This window comes from Alexandromys fortis, unplaced genomic scaffold (genome assembly GCF_014885135.2).
Source record: "Alexandromys fortis isolate MF-2015 unplaced genomic scaffold, M_Fortis_MF-2015_v1.1 scaffold_316, whole genome shotgun sequence".
NCBI lineage: Eukaryota > Metazoa > Chordata > Mammalia > Rodentia > Cricetidae > Alexandromys > Alexandromys fortis.
This window is the reverse complement of record NW_026068209.1, coordinates 141,726-159,948: the sequence shown is the minus strand read 5'-3', so window position 1 is coordinate 159,948 and position 18,223 is coordinate 141,726. Positions and strand designations below refer to the sequence as shown.

The 18,223-nt window shown below is 40.3% G+C and overlaps 1 protein-coding gene across 1 annotated transcript in view; it reads left to right on the top strand.

Moving 5' to 3' along the window:
* Brinp1 (BMP/retinoic acid inducible neural specific 1) overlaps positions 1–16,090 on the top strand; it is a 186,381-nt gene extending 170,291 nt beyond the window's left edge. Inside the window, exon 8 of the mRNA XM_050130254.1 lies at positions 14,193–16,090. Within this exon, the coding sequence (XP_049986211.1) occupies positions 14,193–15,330 (1,138 nt within the window). The 3' untranslated portion in view covers positions 15,331–16,090. The remainder of the gene's footprint in view (positions 1–14,192) is intronic.
* Positions 16,091–18,223: the final 2,133 nt, after the last annotated feature.

The following is an 18,223-nucleotide window of genomic DNA, read 5'->3' as shown; positions in this document are numbered from 1 at the left end:
TACACATTTAAGTTCCTTCCAATGATTTGAAGTTATAGGACCCAGGTCATCATTTTCTTCTTGTTTTTTGCTAGGATTCTCTCCAACATCATCTTTGTCACTGTCCAATACTTTTAAACTATCCCACCCTCTTCAAAGTCCTGAGTAGCATGCTTTACATAGGTTCAGATGCCTCTGACTTGAAAATTATTTACTCTTAAGTTACACAACTAATTAGAATAAGTCCTTCCAGATAACCTCTCTATCTTTAGGTTCCTTATATAAAATAACGCAATTACTGAGATGACAGCTTATCATAATAACAGTGATAGGAAAATTAATTGTGAAAAAATGCAGAGGAACGAAGCATATTTAGAGTTTTTCCTCATATAGGAGCACAGCCAGCTTACAACAGAATAGGAAAGAATATTCAGCATATTTATCTTTCTATAACAAACTAACCCACATTTAGGGGCTTAAAACAAGAATTGTTGTCTAAACTCAGGATCTGTTGATTAGAAATTCATACCTGGATTGTCAAAGCAATTGTTCTCTACATAGTGTTGACTGTAGCTCTCAGTTGTGTACAACTAGTAGCTGGCCAGTCATGGAGAGTCTAATAAGGCACCAATGGTACTTAAGCAGAGATGTCAGAAGGCTGTGTTTTATTGACCATCAGTTTATTTTGGGGGTCTCTACATGTGGTCCTTGATCAGAAAGGCCAGGTGGTTCAGAATGGTCTCTGAGCATCACCAGGTGTTTTTCCAAGGGACAGAGGTGGAATCAGCTGGCTGCTTCAGTTCTGAGTGCTTAAGTCCTCTGTTCTACCTCATTTTATTAATAAAATCCATGGCAAATCTAATGATTTTCAAGAAGATAAACAGCCTCCTGTCTCTGTAAGAAATTTACATATAGAATACAGTTTTCATTTTTTTCTTTTAATCAAGCAGCCCATATTACAACAGAAGGGAGCACATTCCTTATGGGCCTTGTGAGAAAACATTTTCTAACATAAAATTGAACTTAGTTACTCAAAATTATTTTTAGTAAATTTATCTTAATATTTGAACTTATTGTTAAATGTTTCACCAAGGTACATATTCTGTTGTTTGTTTTAATAATTATTGTTTTCCTTTCTTGGCTTTTCTGGGGAATGACTACAGGGGATGGTTTCACGTAAGCGGCAATCATTGTGTTATTTCGTGGGTGGATATACGGTCTGGGTACCAGGAGAGAGAAAGGACATTCTGAAAGTTGCTGGAGATGTCAATTATGGAAAACTCTCCAAATGTACATTCTACAGTTGAATAAATATCCAGAAAATAATCACTGGGCTCCTGTAAAAAAGGCATGGAGTACTTGAACCCTATAAACTCCTGTCCTAATTGGGAGGGGGGAGCTGACTCACAGTGCTATTTCCTGTCTCCTAAAATTAATGTCTTCAGGGCCAGTGTTCAGCATGCTTCTGAAGGAAGTAAGATTACTTCCTTTCTTTAGTGCAGAACAACCTTGGTGGAATGAACATTCCTTTGGAGAAAGCTGAAAGAAAGATTAACATTGTTATTTTGGGCAAAGTGCAAATTCTATCTTATGGGGCATATTTGGGTTATAGACCACCAGGTATAATTTGTGTAAACTCAGGCAAATCACTTAATGATTCTAGTCTCAGTTTTCCATCTATTTCATAGTCCAGACCTTACACAAGAATCATTTATATCCGTGATTTTGATGTTCTGCCAGCATAGGCTCCTCAGCTGTTCCTCTCAGAATAAATTGCTACCTTGATAGATCTTGACTACCTGTTTTCTTGTATGTATATGCATGTGTGTGTGTGTTTTTGTGAGCACGTGCATGCATGTGTGGTTTGTGTGTGTCTTAAAGGTGATAGTTTGGGTGGCAATGACTTATTCTAAGTGTGTTTTAAAGTGTCTTCTTAAATAAAAGGATCAAGTCCACAGATAAATCCAGCATAGCCTGGGGCAGCTGTCTGTCAATCACTGGAGCCTAAGGATTTCTTCCTAACCATGTGACAATCAAGTTTTGAGCTAGAGGTATTTTGGCATTTCTTATCTATTTATGGAGAAACAAAACTGGCAGTGAGTCCCAACACTGCTAACCCAAGGGAACACAATTCAAATGGGGGTGGAGGTTGCATGCCTAAAGCTCATTCTCCGCATTGTGAAATGTACTAAGGCCAGGATCGGCAGGGACATCTTCATTTCCACCAATGTTTGTCATCCTGCATTTGTAGCAGATAGGCCAGTTGACTCACTCCCAGCTGACGTAAGACAAGAAAATCAGTATCTCCAGTTTCTCTATATTGTATTTCGTTTGTTTGTTTTTCCCCCACCTCTTTTCCTGTAGCTTGAAAGTTGTTTTTTTATTTGGATTAGAATCTAGAGGCTCAGGGGATTGAGTTAGAAATAGAACTGCGTTCTCACAATCTTTGTAGATAGGTCTTTCTTCTGTTTGGTTTTTAATCTTCCTTCAGAAATGTCTTTCTGTGCTGCAGCCCACACTCCAGCCTTACATTCAGCCTGCACATGGGTGAGATATAGTCTCAATGTTGCAACACACCACTAGTGACGATTTTGCCATCTCTCCTTATTTGTGAGCTTCGGTGTTTCATAATGTTAAAATAACATTTTAATGCTCCCTTTACACAGTATAGACAGAGAAAAAGGGTGAAGATCAAAGTATGAAATACACAAACAAAAGACCTTAAAGGTTTAATGGTGATGTAAAATGGCTGCTGGTGGTTGTCTACTTTATGCTATTATTATGAGTATTTTAGTGGATTAATTTTTCAAATGCCTTATAGAATTATTGTGTTCTTACAGCAATGTCAAACCATGTAAATGTATAACAATGTAAAGTTTCATTCATTTCACATATATAAATATCAAGAAAATCAAGACATAAGGCCTTGGAGATAGACAGATGGTTTGGGGTTAAGAAAAGCTGTGCTCTTCCCAAAGACTTATGTTCAGTTCCAAACACTTAAACGAGATGGCTCACATCCACCTATAACTCCGGCAATAACTGATCATACATCTTCTGGCTTCTGCAAGCACCAGCACACATGTGCCCTTCGTGTGTGTGTGTGTGTGTGTGTGTGTGTGTGTGTGTGTGTTTGTGTGCATGCCAGAATTAAAATGAAAAATTATCCTATACAAAGTGGTAAGCACTGCAATCATGTACATACAAGTAACACTAAGTGGACTGAGCACAATATGTATATATGTGTGTGTATGTATGTATGTATATATGAAATAATAACAATCAAGGAAAAAGAGGCCACAATTTTTCAAAGGAAACAAGGTTGGGAGTCATCATATCTGAGAGGGATTAAAGGAAAGGAAGGGAAGAGAGAAGATGATGTAATTATGTTTTAATTTAAAAAGTAAAAAATAAGCACACACATACATGTATATATACATGTATGCACAATAGAACCCTATCTACCTTCTATGTATGTGTGTATGTATCTCTTTATCTATCTAGACAAGTATCATTTATAGCTACATCTATATCTGTATCTATACCTATGTCTCTACCTGTATCGGATCTTATCTGAATCTGTATGAAGACTCTCTATGCCCCAAACTATCTTCTGATGGGCATATTTACCCTAGATTAACTCTACCTTTGTATGAAAAATATTGATTAATTATTAATACTTTAATTTGTAGGGTGCATGTATTCCTGCTACAATACACAAGTGGAGGTGAGAGTATCACCTTCTTTCTACCTTCTGGGTTTCAGGAATTGAACTGAGGTTCTCAAGCTAAATGGCATGTACCTTTGCCCTCTGAGTAATATCATTGGCCCAAATCTGCTCTTTAAAATTAGTACAAACTCTTCACCTTTTTCATTTGCTTTTAATTTTCGTGGTAATTACCATTCATTGCTTTGTGTGGTTGTGGTTGGCTTATCTCTCAGGATATTTCAAATGTGTGCAGATATCTATTCTGTTGCTGATTGACTTTTGCATGATCTCCAGCTTGGGGCTACAATGACTACTGCAGCAATCCTAATGAATGCCTTTCAGGGTACTGTGTTTTTTTGTTGTGTACATACTGAGGGTGGAAATGCTGGCACACATATGTTAATATGTTCATTTCACTAAATACTTTAGTAGATAATTCCATTCTTTGCTGGAACTCATTTCTTTCCCATCACTGCATAGGGAAGTTGCATTTGCTCTATGTCTTTGCCAATATTTAGCATTTTTGCTTGATTACTTTCTATCTTTTTTCTTTTTTGGCCAATTTAAATTCTATCTTAGCTGTTCATCAGAAGTTTTTATCATTAAAATTTTGACTTATATCTTAATGAGGAACAAAAGTAGAAGTTCATAGGCTTACTAGCTACTTGTTAAATGAAAGGCCTGCTTCTATCATTTACCCGTCTCCATTTTTGGTGGTGACTTGTTCTTAGAGAGCTATGGTGCTTTACGTGGTGTCCTAAATTTTTTAAAGTTTTACAACCAATTCTATAGACTGGGTGTCACATAATTAGCTAAATCCATTTTCCCTTGTTCTGGAGGCCTGGAATTTCAAAACTAAAGTATCTATACAAATGTCTGAGGAATTTCTGGTCCTTATAACTATGTCTTCCAATGATAGAAGACTTCACAGGTCTCTTTTTTTCCCATATATAAAACCACTAATTGCACTCATGAGGACTCCATTTTCTTGGTCTCATCACCCCCAAAGCCCCACCTACATTGCTTTGAAAACTGAGATGTCAGTTGATGGATTTAGGGGACACTGAGGGCGGAGATCAGAACCTTCCTGAAGGCAGGACACAAACAATCTGACCATGACTTAGGTTAACAATGAAATTTTTTGTTGGCTAGATGTACATTAATTCATTGTGCTGTCTCTAAGTTCAATATTTTTTCTGGGTATGGTTTAATCTTAGCCTTTTTCTGTTAATATTTTTTTTTACTCTGTGGTAAGTGCTTTAAAGAAAATAATTGCCTTTTTTATTAAATTATTTAGTCCTTGTTGCTTCTTACTTTTCACAGATCTCCCGTTTGTTTTGATTTGATGGAATAGAAGCAATTTTTATCAAATTTCCATTGTTTAATATTAACTCAGCCATCAGCACTTACTGAATTTTTCTTTCTTTTTTTCTTTCTTTTCTTTACTTTTTTTTTCTTTTTTTTTTTTTTTTTTTTTTTCAAGACAGGGTTTCTCTGTAGCTTTGGAGCCTGTCCTGCAACTAGCTCTAGAAGACTAGGCTGGCCACGAACTCATAGAGATCAGCCTGCCTCTGCCTCCCAAGTGCTGGGATTAAAGGCATGTGCCACCACCACCCAACGGAATTTTCTTTCTTTCTTTCTTTCTTTCTTTCTTTCTTTCTTTCTTTCTTTCTTTCTTTCTTTTTTGTCAATATATAATTACTGATTTCCAAGGAACCATTTACCATGTGAGCTCAGGCGGGAACACAATCCCTCTTTTCATAAGAGATTCTGAACACCTACTGTATGTCTGAAATGTTTATGCCTTCTCTTATCTGACGTTCAGAACAACCATGCAAGGAATATGCTGTTGTTCTGTTTCTGTATTGGAGACAACAGAAGCTTAAACAGAACAAGTAATTAGTTCAAGGTTGAATAATGTACTCATTAATACAATTTTTTTCTTCTTCTCTGACTCCAATGCCCACGGCTAGTCTACCTCTTTCTTTCAAAAATATTCCAGTGGCAAAGTTCATCAGAACTGTGGAGAATGAGTATCCAGTGATACCAGACTATTAGATTATAATCACTTGGACTGTTTTAGTATCACGGAAGAATATTTTCACAGGGGACATTTTCAGTATGTGATTATTCTTTGCCCTCAATAACAGCAACGGCTAGTACTTATCACTTCCTTGCACTGGAAACTCTCCGAAGCTTTTCACATTCAAGTTAGCTCTGAAAATAAAGCACAAGGTTGATCTTATGATCCTCAGTAGGTAGGTAAGAGAGCTGAGAGTCAGGGCTGAGAACAGCGACTCGGTAACACTAAGCCTTCCTTTCTTTCTTCGTGGGCACATTTCACATATTTAAGCCAGGTAAGGTGCTTGCCTGGTAAGCATGGATACCTGGCTTCCCTCACTAGCACACATGTTAAGAAAAACCTCCCCTCTTAATTCATGCTCACAGTCCCAGCACGGGAAAGAAAGAGAGAGAGGTGAATCTTGGGAGTTCAGTGAATGACAAGTCTAGACTAACCAGCAAGCTTTTTTTCCCAGTGGGAGACCCTGGCAAATGAAATGTGGTGGGCTCCTGAGGAAACACTGGTTAGCCTGTGGCTTCCAAGTGCTCGGGCACACATGTGTATTCACACAAACACACATACACACACTCAAATACATATGTGAAAATGTGACCACAAAGAAAGAAAGGAAGGCTTAGTGTGGAAGAGTTCGCAACTCATTCAAGGTCAAACATCTAACACCAAATAGTGCAAATGCAGTTCTGTTTAACTGGTTTCTACACTGTGATCACCAAAGCATTTACCTACGTGGCTAGTGTGCCACTTCAAGTTCAAAACAGGCCCTAGGCTATGGTTAATCCCCTTTCTCTTCCTCAGTCTGAGACTTTAATCCTGCATATCTACTGCCCAGGACAAACATCACACTCCAACAGCATCTACGTGGGAGCGCCTGCTGCCTTCAATTCCTTCTTGTGTCTCTGAGAGGCTCTCCTCCTTCCATCACCTGTCTTCAGTACTTCTATGCCCCAAAGCAAAACTCTGAATTTGAATATGCAGCTGATGTTGCCTGTCACCTCCTTCCAGACACAGAACAGTGTAATTGCAAAAATTGTTTCATAATCCTCCCCAATTAAGTTTCTGACAACCTAATTTCAAAGACCAGGTTGGATTTCTACTTTGCAGCTTGACTTCTTCCTCCTTCCACACTCACACCTGCCCACCCTGCAAACATGCTTACACACTTACTGCCTTCAATCCACAGTTCCAAACTAGAGAGTGTCCTTAGCACAGCAGGACAGCACACAGCTCTCCTTTTGGTCTTTCCTTCCTCCTTGTCATGTGGTGCTCATTGAGGCTCTGAGATCATGTGAAAGAGAAACAGGCTATTAAGACCTTGGAGGAAACTCAAATAGCACAACGAGTAAAAGATAAATATTTGTTCAGGGAAAATGATGAACAGAATGAGCCTGATGGCTAGTTATAATTAAAACTGGCATAGCCATGAACCAATACTCCAGTGTTCTGATACTACAGACATATGCAAGTATGATCAACACCATTCTTTAAAAATATGCATAAGCATGGCTGCACAGTTGCACACACTCTCACGTATGTATGTATGTATGTATGTATGTATGTATGTATGTATGTATACATGCTGACATTCATGTGCAGTGTACACAAAGCAGTGCATACCTGATACCTAGGAGTATGTGTCTCCCAGTTTCAGCCTGTTTTCTGGACAGTGTACACTTTGTGGAGCCATGCAGCTTTACCTAGATACCCACTACAATGTTAAAAAAAAAAAAAAAAGCACCTAGGAAGACACACAGGACATAAATAAAATAATGATTTGTATTTCCACTTTTTTGTTTCATTTCCTCTCCAATTTTAAAAACATACTTCTATTAAACAAATAGTCCATAAGGATTATAGCTTTCTATTTTAGATGCAACCCCCCAACCCCTTGGCACTAGATTTGTGTGATCTCCCCTAAAATGCCACAGGCCAGGCACCGCATTCCCAGCTTAGGCAAAACCTCCAATTAAAATCAGCAGGGAGGTTGCTTGAATTAGGAATCCCAGCCAGGGCTCCCCAGCCTGATGGTTCTGAAAGGGAGATGTGAGCCTTTAAACAACGGATGGGAAGCCCTGGGTGGCAAAGCCTCTGTCCTCCAAATGACAAGGGACTCATGCTGTGTCGCTAGGAGACCTGTCAGGTTGCCAGAACTTCCTGGCTGAGGCAAAGACAGGACCTGCAGGGAAGCAGCTGAGGTGTCTCCAGGGTTCTGAGATGGTTTGGATCCACTCTGGGGTTTAGAGGGCAAGCAATATATACTATGATCACTAAGAGTGTGCTGAGATCATAGTTAGAAATTTTGAACTCTGGCCATTTCTATGCTGTGTGACCATGGGTCAGTGACAGTCCTTCTCCGGTTTTATCACCCCTGTCAGTGATGGTGTTATGCCCAAATCTGTGAAGTCCCCCAAAAGCCAACAAGGAGACTGAGTCCCATATGTAAAAGCAAAGAGCCTTTATTTTATGCAAGTTTGCAAACTCGGTCTCTCTGCACGTCCAACGTATTGGGATAAATGGAGAGCCCCGAGCACAGTTAGAATTGGGTTTTTATAGTAGTAAAGGTAGGGGTGAGGAGTTTCTGAGGTTCAGGATCCCTGATTGGCTGACATTTATCTAGGCATGTCCTCATGCTGACAGGTGGTCCTATTTACAGCAGTTGGAATGTTAGGCATTTCCTTTGGATGGTCTGTTCCTGTATGGTGCCCAGGTAATCTTAGTTTATGGTCCTTCCTACAACCAGGTATTGCTTCAGGGTAAACTACTGAGACTCAGACCTCCATTAAACTTATAGATGGCTGAGTCCTACTCTGGCAGGTGATAATGGTTGGAAGTAAAGATCATCCTTTGGGTGATCTGTTTATATTTAACTTATCTTGGCTGCCATGTGGAAATCAGAAGCAAATCCTATCTCCTGCAGGGGAAAAGATAACTCTGTGATCTAGAGGTACCTTAAAGTTTTGGCTGTCCATGTCATCAACCCAGTGATGTCCAGTTGAGAGAGATAGGCTGGTGCTTTGAAAGTGTGTGTGTGTGTGTGTGTGTGTGTGTGTGTGCGCGCGTGTGTGTGTGCGTGTGTGTGTGCGCACGCGCGCACGTGTGTGTTTGAGCTCTCTAAGCCACTGTGGGTGCTAGTCAGACAAGCACCAGATTTTACCAGCAAGGAAGTGACCATTCAGCTTCTGGTCCTCATTTCTCTTACTCTCTCCACCCTCTAGCTTCTGTCCTCTTCTCCCTACTCCTCTCCCCTCCCTTCACGCCAACTCCCATCAGAATGTATTGAATATGTCATCCAACAGAAAGATGCTGATTTGGCTGCAAATGGAAGGATCTGTGGCTGGATCCCCAGGAACAGAGAAAGGCATTTTAAAACATGGTTCTAGCTGCCTCATACTGACTGCAGAAAGGTGGTCTGTGTGAGCCCGGTGAGACCCTTCCATACAGAACTGGCCTATTAAGCTGCTTCCCTGTCGCCAACATTGAGGTGGCTGTCACCAGCTAGCCTGAAAAATGGTATTTATAGATCACAGTCCCTCCTACCCCTGGTCCCCATCATCTCCCTGAGCACTCATCAGACAGTTCCAATTATCTGTGAACGGAGAAGAGAGACCCCAGAAGGTTCAGAGGAAGCAAGGCAAGTGATAATAGGTTCTTACATGCTCAGACTTTCTGTTATTTCCCCATTCTTTCCATTTGTTTCTCTCCTTATGGCTACTCCTTCTTTGTTCTCCTTGTTGCTTTAATACCATATTATGGTGTATAGCACCCAGTGTACCTATACTAGAGGTCTAAAAGTTGGTATTGGAATGGTATGTTACCTCATTTTCAAGCTCCCATTATCTTCTGCCACACTATGATGGTGACATGTGACACTCAGGGGAAGAGTGTACATGAACACTTCCTATCACCATCCGTGACACACAGTAGTACCTACTACTGGCACAGCATGAAATCCCTCCTCTGGCTTGGAGTTCCACCTCCAATGGCAGTTTTATTACTCAGATCACTAGGTGGAGAAGATATAGGACATTATCTTGATTAGGTTGATTTACTGTTTGAAGTTGCGTGTATTAAAAAAGTGTGTATACACATGTGCACACATGCACAAACATACCACACACACAGAAAGAGAGAGAGAGAGAGAGAGAGAGAGAGAGAGAGAGAGAGAGAGAGAGAGAGAGAGAAAATGGACTGGGCTTTCTTTTCAGGTTTTAATCTTCTCAAAATGAAGTATTTAAAAGCAACAGGATGCTCACCGACCTTCTGGACCAACAGTCACTGCAATCACTCTTTCTGATGCACCCACTCTTGTATAAAAGAAAGGGGATGAATCAATAATCCATGTCCCAGCCTAGACTCTCTGCTGTCTACATTCTCTGAATCTTGTAACTGATGGTAAATGAACCTGTGCACTCTGATTGTGCCGTATATTCTGCCCAGTAGCTCCCACGTACCCTTCCCCAACATGAAGTCCTTTCTCCCCTCTGTCAGGGCCCTTTCCCCTCTGCTTCCTCTTCCCTGGGCCTTGCCCTCCTTCACACCACTTCCCTTCTGGGTCCTGGTGCTGTGTCATTAATGCCCCCTTTGATAGAGCCCACAACCTCATGATTATTCCAAGCTCAGGAGACGCAGGTGCCATGCAGCCTGCTAATGTGTCTCAGAGGGCCTCTGTCCCCAATCCCTCCTCCCTGACAAGGCTGGAATCCTAATTCCCCAGCAGCCCCCTTGCTTGTAGCAGCATCACCAGGAACTTTCATCTTTTTATTTTCCTCACCGAGGATTCTGAGAGTTCCACCACAATGAAGCATTGATAGGAGGAGCGGGGGCTGTGATCCCTACAAAGGGTCCCAAAGATGAGACACGAGAAAGGGGGCGCTCTACGGGGTTATAGAATGCCTTGCAGATGGGAACAGAGGCGATCTAAATGGGGTACTGTGCTGTCACTTGGAGAGGGAGTGACAGGGGCAAGTGTGGGCCATTTGAAAGAGGCATTTTGTCAGATGTAACCACGCAATCGCAGCCGCGTGGAGAGCCCCTGCAGCTCGCAAAAAATATCAGATGACTCATACGCCAATATTCAGTCAATGTTCTGATTTGGGAAGTGAGAGCCACACAGCTCATTATGATTCTTGCTTCGTTTCCTGAAAGCTGGGCCTGCTGCTCTCCAGGCTGTAATAGGATTGGTCTCATGAAGCAAAGACCAGAGAGGCCTGCGGCTGTGTGGGCGGATGGTATGGAAAACTAATACTGCGCTCTTGAGGGAAAGGGAGAAGTTTGTTTTCTTTCTTCTTTTATTTCTTTTCGTTAATAAAACACAAGAAGAAAAATATTAATATTCTTTGTTCGTTCATTCAGCAAACATTTGTAAAGCTATCTATATTGTGTGCTAGTTGCTGGGGGAAGATGGGTCCTACCTGCCAAACCTGAGGAGCTGGAGGAGAAAGGAGAAAAATGAGGCAGAGTATAAGTGCAATACCTTGGGGTGTTGTGAGGGAGGTTTCATTACCAGGTGGGGATGGTTCTGTGGATTAAATAGGTAGACAGTTTCAGGAAGCTAATTATTCCACCATTTTTCTCAGCCGATAAGCAACTTCTTTAAAGCCTAAGTCAGTCTGGCAGCCATTTCAACAGTATCCATTTTCAAATGACTGTAACAAAATGGCTTCCTTTAGACTTCAGAGCATCCCAGAGAGTGCCTCAGGACCTTCAAAAGAAGAATTATTCTCTGAGATATGAGCACTGTGTATTATTACTTTTTTTTGTAATTGCTGTATGCTAGACTTTTCTCAGCACTTTAAATATATCATCTGAGCAATCCTCATAGAAGACTCTCGAGACAGACTTTATTATCCTCATTTTAGCCAAGAAGGGCAAGGATTCAAGAGATGCAATGACTCAGTCCTAGGATAGATTTCATTTTTTTGTTTTTTTTTTTTTCTTTTTTTTTTTTTTTTTTTTTTTTTTTTTTTCACCCCCCCCCCCCCCCCCCCCCGGCTTCAGTTTTGCTTGAACCAACAACATCCAAGCTCTTCAGCTTTAGTTTCTACTGTCTCCCCAATGACATGGAGGTTTCTGATTTGGTGATTGTAAGTCAGAACTACCAGTGATAGGGCAGACAGTTTGCTTACATATTCCAGCACAGGATGCTGGATTCGGATGAGTGTCTCTTTACAGCTTCATAGCACTGGAAGATAGGAAATATGGACTTCATCATCACTACTGTCACAGCCCTTTCATGTAGTCTTAAGAAAGGATTTTAATTTTTCCCTTTAAATTTTGGATTGACAGATATTGCCCAAAGCAAAGTGAATGTGTCTAGAGACTTCCCCTCTCACTGGTCATATGATTTTAAGTCTATCATTTAGCCTTGCAGCTTCTGTGGTCATGCTTGTAAAACAAACGGACAATTCCTTTGCAAAAAAATCAAGAGCTGTGTTTTGTTGAACACTTAATGCCTACCAAATTCAAAGCTAGATTTTACATTAAAAATATCATGTAAGCCGGGTGGTGGTGGCGCACACCTTTAATCCCAGCACTCGGGAGGCAGAGGCAGGCGGATCTCTGGGAGTTCGAGGCCAGCCTGATCTACAAGAGCTAGTTCCAGGACAGGCACCAAAGCTACAGAGAAACCCTGTCTCGAAAAAACCAAAAAAAAAAAAAAAAAAAAAAAAAAAAAACATGTGACTTACTCTCCTCCCTTCCTTCCCTTCTCCCCTTCTACCTTGTCCCGTGACCCCCACACTCACAATTTACTCAGGAGATCTTGTCTTTTTCCAGTTCCCATGTAGATTATATCTGTGTAGGTTTCTCAGGGTCCTCATTGTTGTCCAGGTTCTCTGGGATTGTGAATTGTAGGCTGATTTCTCTTTGCTTTATGCCTAAAATCCAGTTATGAGTGAGTACATAATATATTTGTCTTTCAAAGTCTGGGCTACTTCACTCAAGGTGTTTTTTTTTTCCAGATTTATTCATTTGATTGAAAATTTCAAGATGTCATTTTTTACCCCTGAGTAGTACTCCATTGTGTCAATGTACCACATTTTCTTTATCCATTCTTCGGTTGAGGGACATCTAGATTGTTTCCAGGTTTTAGGTATTATTAACAATGCTGCTACAAAAATAGTTGAGCACATGTCCTTGTGTTATGATTGAGCATCCTTTGGATATATACCCAAAAGTAGTTTTAATGGGTCCTGAGGTAGATTGTTTCCTAATTTTCTGAGAAATTGACATACTGATTTCCAAAGTAGCTGTACAAGTTTGCTCTCCCGTTAGCAATGGAGAAGTGTTCCCCTTACCTCACATCCTCTCCTGCATAAGTTGTCGTCAGGGTTTTTGATCTTGGTCACTATGACAGATGTAAGATGGAATCTCATGTAATCTTTATAACAGCCCTGTGTGGTAGAAGTGAGTGGGAAGGCTAAAGAAACTGCCACCTCTGTTCAAGTATAGAGGAGCCAAAATTTCATGAAATCTCTGGTGATACTTGAATCTCAAGTCATTGGGTGTTATTGGTAGGTACAAGTGAGAAGCTGGGAGTAAAAATGCCCTGTGCAGGATAAAGACTGCTAGGCAGATATATAGAACTATTCATAACATGAAAGACAGCCAAGAGATGACTTCCATAGGAATTAAAATAAAAAAATGAGAGGCCTCTGTACTGACTGCCTTGCTTATTTTTTTATGTATTCTTACGCTACTTCTCATTGGCTCACAGATCTGTCATCATTGATATATATATATATATATATTATCATTCACAGAGTGAGAAAGCAGTAATAAGGAGATCTAGAGATACAGTTTGCATAGAAATGCCTTACAATTAAGAATTTAGAACTCTGGACACCCGAGGTACATATACCTTTATTGCATGTTATGAAAAGCCACTGTGAGAATCATGCCAGGTGATTTGTATGTTTGTATGGAAGCACTCATGAATTCTGGAATATGATGCAATTAAGCTTTTTCATGTTGTTGCTAGCAGGGTTGGGTATCGCATAACCTCATTAAAGAAAGGCGGGGAGAGTACTATATCCTCTGATGCTTACATAAAAAAATAATGACCCTCAAATCTTTCCAATGGATTTTTTGTTCATGATTTGTTTTCATCCAGAAAGTGTTTTCATGTTTAGACACTACATTTCCTAAACCAAATTTCTCAGTGTCTATTGTATAGTGCAATGTACAGAAGTGGCTGGAGACCCCAAATTTAGTCTAACTCCTCTTCTTTAAAGATGTCCACAGAGAATGTTAGAGAGGCAAAGTACAAAGTGATACAACTGCTTTCTGGCAGTATGCAGAATAGCAATGTATTTATTAATCACTCTAATCCCCTTACTTATTCGTTGGGAGGCTCCAACTTGCATGGTCAGTTGTGTAACCCCATTCATTATTGTTAACATTTTTCATTTTCCTTCTTTTTCACAGGACAATTCAGCAGTGGCTTGCACGGGTACAGTCACTTCTCTACTGCAATGAGAATGGCTTCTGGGGAACCTTCCTGGAGAGCCAGAGGAGTTGTGTGTGCCATGGCAGTACCACACTGTGCCAGCGCCCCATCCCATGCATCATAGGTGGGAACAACAGCTGTGCCATGTGCAGCCTGGCAAACATCTCACTCTGTGGCTCCTGCAATAAGGGCTACAAGCTATACAGAGGCCGCTGCGAACCACAGAATGTGGATTCTGAGAGGAGCGAGCAGTTCATTAGCTTTGAGACCGACCTGGACTTCCAGGACTTGGAATTGAAGTACCTGTTGCAGAAGATGGACTCACGCCTCTATGTTCACACTACCTTCATCAGCAATGAGATTCGCCTTGATACATTTTTTGACCCTCGGTGGCGCAAGCGCATGTCCCTCACTCTCAAGAGCAACAAGAACCGCATGGACTTCATCCACATGGTGATTGGCATGTCCATGCGTATCTGTCAGATGCGCAACAGCAGCCTGGACCCCATGTTCTTTGTCTATGTCAATCCTTTCAGCGGCAGCCATTCAGAGGGCTGGAACATGCCCTTTGGGGAATTTGGCTACCCACGTTGGGAGAAGATCCGTCTGCAAAACAGCCAATGCTACAACTGGACTCTCTTGCTGGGCAATCGGTGGAAAACTTTTTTTGAGACTGTCCATATTTACCTGCGTAGTCGGACTCGGCTACCTACCCTACGTAATGAGACCGGCCAGGGCCCCGTGGACCTGTCGGATCCCTCCAAGAGGCAATTCTACATTAAGATATCCGACGTGCAGGTGTTCGGGTACAGCCTGAGGTTCAATGCTGACCTCCTTCGAAGTGCCGTGCAACAAGTGAATCAGTCCTACACACAGGGTGGTCAATTCTATTCCTCTTCATCTGTGATGCTCCTCATGTTGGACATCCGGGACCGAATAAATCGTCTGGCTCCTCCAGTGGCTCCAGGAAAGCCCCAGCTGGACTTGTTTTCCTGTATGCTGAAGCACCGCCTGAAGCTAACTAACAGTGAGATTATCAGGGTGAACCATGCCTTGGACCTCTACAACACTGAGATCCTCAAACAGTCCGACCAGATGACAGCCAAACTCTGCTAACTGGTGACCCTTCGTCGTGGACTTTCCCTTCTGTTGTGTGTACAACAGAAACAAATCAAAACAAAATAAAACACACACACACACAATTTGTAAAATGTAATTAATATTCAAAAGAAAGGAGGAAAAAATCTTCAATTGTTGGAAACGGAAGTATTCTAGCAACTGTATAAAACTGTGGGGGCATGTCTGTTACTACTATATTCTGTCATAAAGAAGGGTCTCAGACTTTTGTGGAGCTTGGAGATGGTGGCTTCTTGGGCCTCAGGTGCTGTGTGGAGGGGGGGGAGAAGGGAAGAGCATATGCAATGAATTGTAAAGACCTCTGCTGTGCAGGTGCTAAGATTAAACACTAAAAGAGAAAGAAAGAGATCTATGTAATGTACCTCTGACACTGCCATTTTTCCTTGTGAGAGGAAATGGACGTAGATAAAGAAGATATTTCTTCTGTTAAGAGTTTTTTCCTCTTTATGCTTAATTCTTTGTGTTTCTTTTGATGCTTTGATGTGGTTGGGGGTTGCAAGAGCATTGCAGTCTTACAAAGTCTATATGGCTTCTTTACTTCTAAATAAACGGAAGCTAATGGAAGCTAGCTACTAGGTGGGGCTGGGAGAACAGGAACTGGCACAGTTCTAGAAGAGTGAATAACCTTAGATACTAGCCTTTCAAACCAAATAGTTCAGAAATTAGGGCCAAAGGGAGGTAGCATTCTCATGAATACACCCATCATAACTGCCCCAACCTGGGTTTGAATCTGACCTTCTGGTTCACTAGGCAGCACCACTTCTTTCTAAGTACTCTGAACACTGGCTTTATGCTGTAAATGTTTTTACTAAAGGGAAAAAGATTTCTCTATCCAAGATTGTGTTTGATAGTTGTTTTGCTTGCATAGAGAAACATTTTTCCACCACTTTCTCTAAAAAGAGATATAGTATCATATTGTTCAGAAATGTTTTCCCTATTTAGGATGGTTTTAATTTGACTATAGCCAGTGACCAAGTAATAACACTAACAATAATAATATTAATGATAATGTAAATTTTAGTGTTGTATTAGATTATGAAAGGCTCCTATAATACTTTTTAATTACTGTTGGAATAACTTTAATACTTATGAGTACATGCATCACCCTCCTGACACACATGTATGCTCAGTAGAAACACTGTCACTTCTCGGGCGCGACTTGGGTTGAGTAGAATGAGAAACACAAAAATGCATGCTCTTCTCAAAACACTTCTGCGGAAGATTTATGCAGACCTTGCTTAGTAACCTTAGGAGATCAGCATTTGCTTTTTCACTAGGTGGTATCTGGGAGAGGCACTTGTTTGCAATCTAGATAGTCATTTGTGCATTGGGAGTGAAATACAGAATCGTGAAAGTATGCAGTTGAGAATAGAAGCGTTCTGGTCTAAGTCATCACTGTTCACTGCTTGCTTGTCTAGACAGGAAACTGCTTAGTTCTGTTTTCTACTTTCCTTGACTGCTGCTTTCACCAAAGGGAGGCAATAATTTTCATTTCAGCTTATGTTACAAAAACTACCTAATAATTAGATATCACTTCATACTTTGCACATCCCTCAAACCAGCACGTGCTGGCTTTAGTTCTATTACGTGCATTTGTCTTTCATGATGTTTTCTCCACAGTCTAGATGTTACTAGTACACCATAGGAATCCCATTATTGATACCTTAAAGTGAAAAATGGGGGCGTCAGTGTACAAAAGAAAAAGTTCCTGACTTTTTAAAGCGAGGCTGAGGGGCGAAAGATTATTTTTTCCTAAAACTGTAAATTAAAATTTAAATATTCTAATTTTTGGTTTGAATTAGCATACATTTACATTTTGTGCTGACTAAAACATGCATAGGTTTTTAGATTTCAGCTTTTGAAATCTTCAGTATTCATTTAGTTTGGAAATCCTTTATGTAAGGAATCACATTACCAAATATCCCCAGAGCATAAGCAGATGAGGAACTCATCAAACAATGTCGAAGTGTCTAGTAAATGGGTGGAGAATGTCAGAAATACAAATATTGAGAGAAAATGGTCCATGGTTTGTGCCATTTAAATAGTAATTAAGAAGACATACATGTAAACCAATGTTTAAATATATATTTAAATATATATTATATATACTATTTATTATATATAAATATTCAGGACACATACACACATATATCACCAAGATGAGAGTCATTATAGAGGTGGGCATAGGGAGAAGATCCTGAGGAAGCTATAATATGCTTGGCAGTTTGAGAAGGACTCTTAGAAGGGATAGGTTCATTGTCAACGTTGAAAAAGGATTAGAATTTAGACAAGTAGAAGAAACGTGATGACCAAAGAAAGGGTGAAAACAAAAATACAAATATATAAATTCAACTTCTAGAAACCATTTAGGGACTAGCCAAAACAACTTTTAAAGGTATCATTGTTGAATGAATATATTATCTAGAGGAGTGAGAAGGCTGGATCTTTAGGAGAAATAGAAACAGCCATCCACAATGTTCATGACTGAAACAATTTTTCAGACAGATTACATTCCATTCATTTTCTTTTTTCACTTATCTCCAACTTCCAAAGACTTCCCTCTAACTTCTAACTGAAGTCTCCTTGCAAGGTGAAGCCCTTGGAAGATTGCTAGGTAGTCCTCATCTTCACAACAGTGCTGTCTCATACTTATCAAAATGACATAAGGACCTTCAATCTGAAGTCCTTATCAGTCTTTACCAATGTTATGTGTAGGAAAAGCCACTCCCCCTTCACCTTGAAAATAATGAGTCAGTCATTTCATCTTTGAGATACGCATAATGCATGTTGAGAAATTATGGAAATATAGAAACTTTCAAGAAGAAAAACTAAATAAATAGGATATAGTATATATATATAGTCTATATATAGT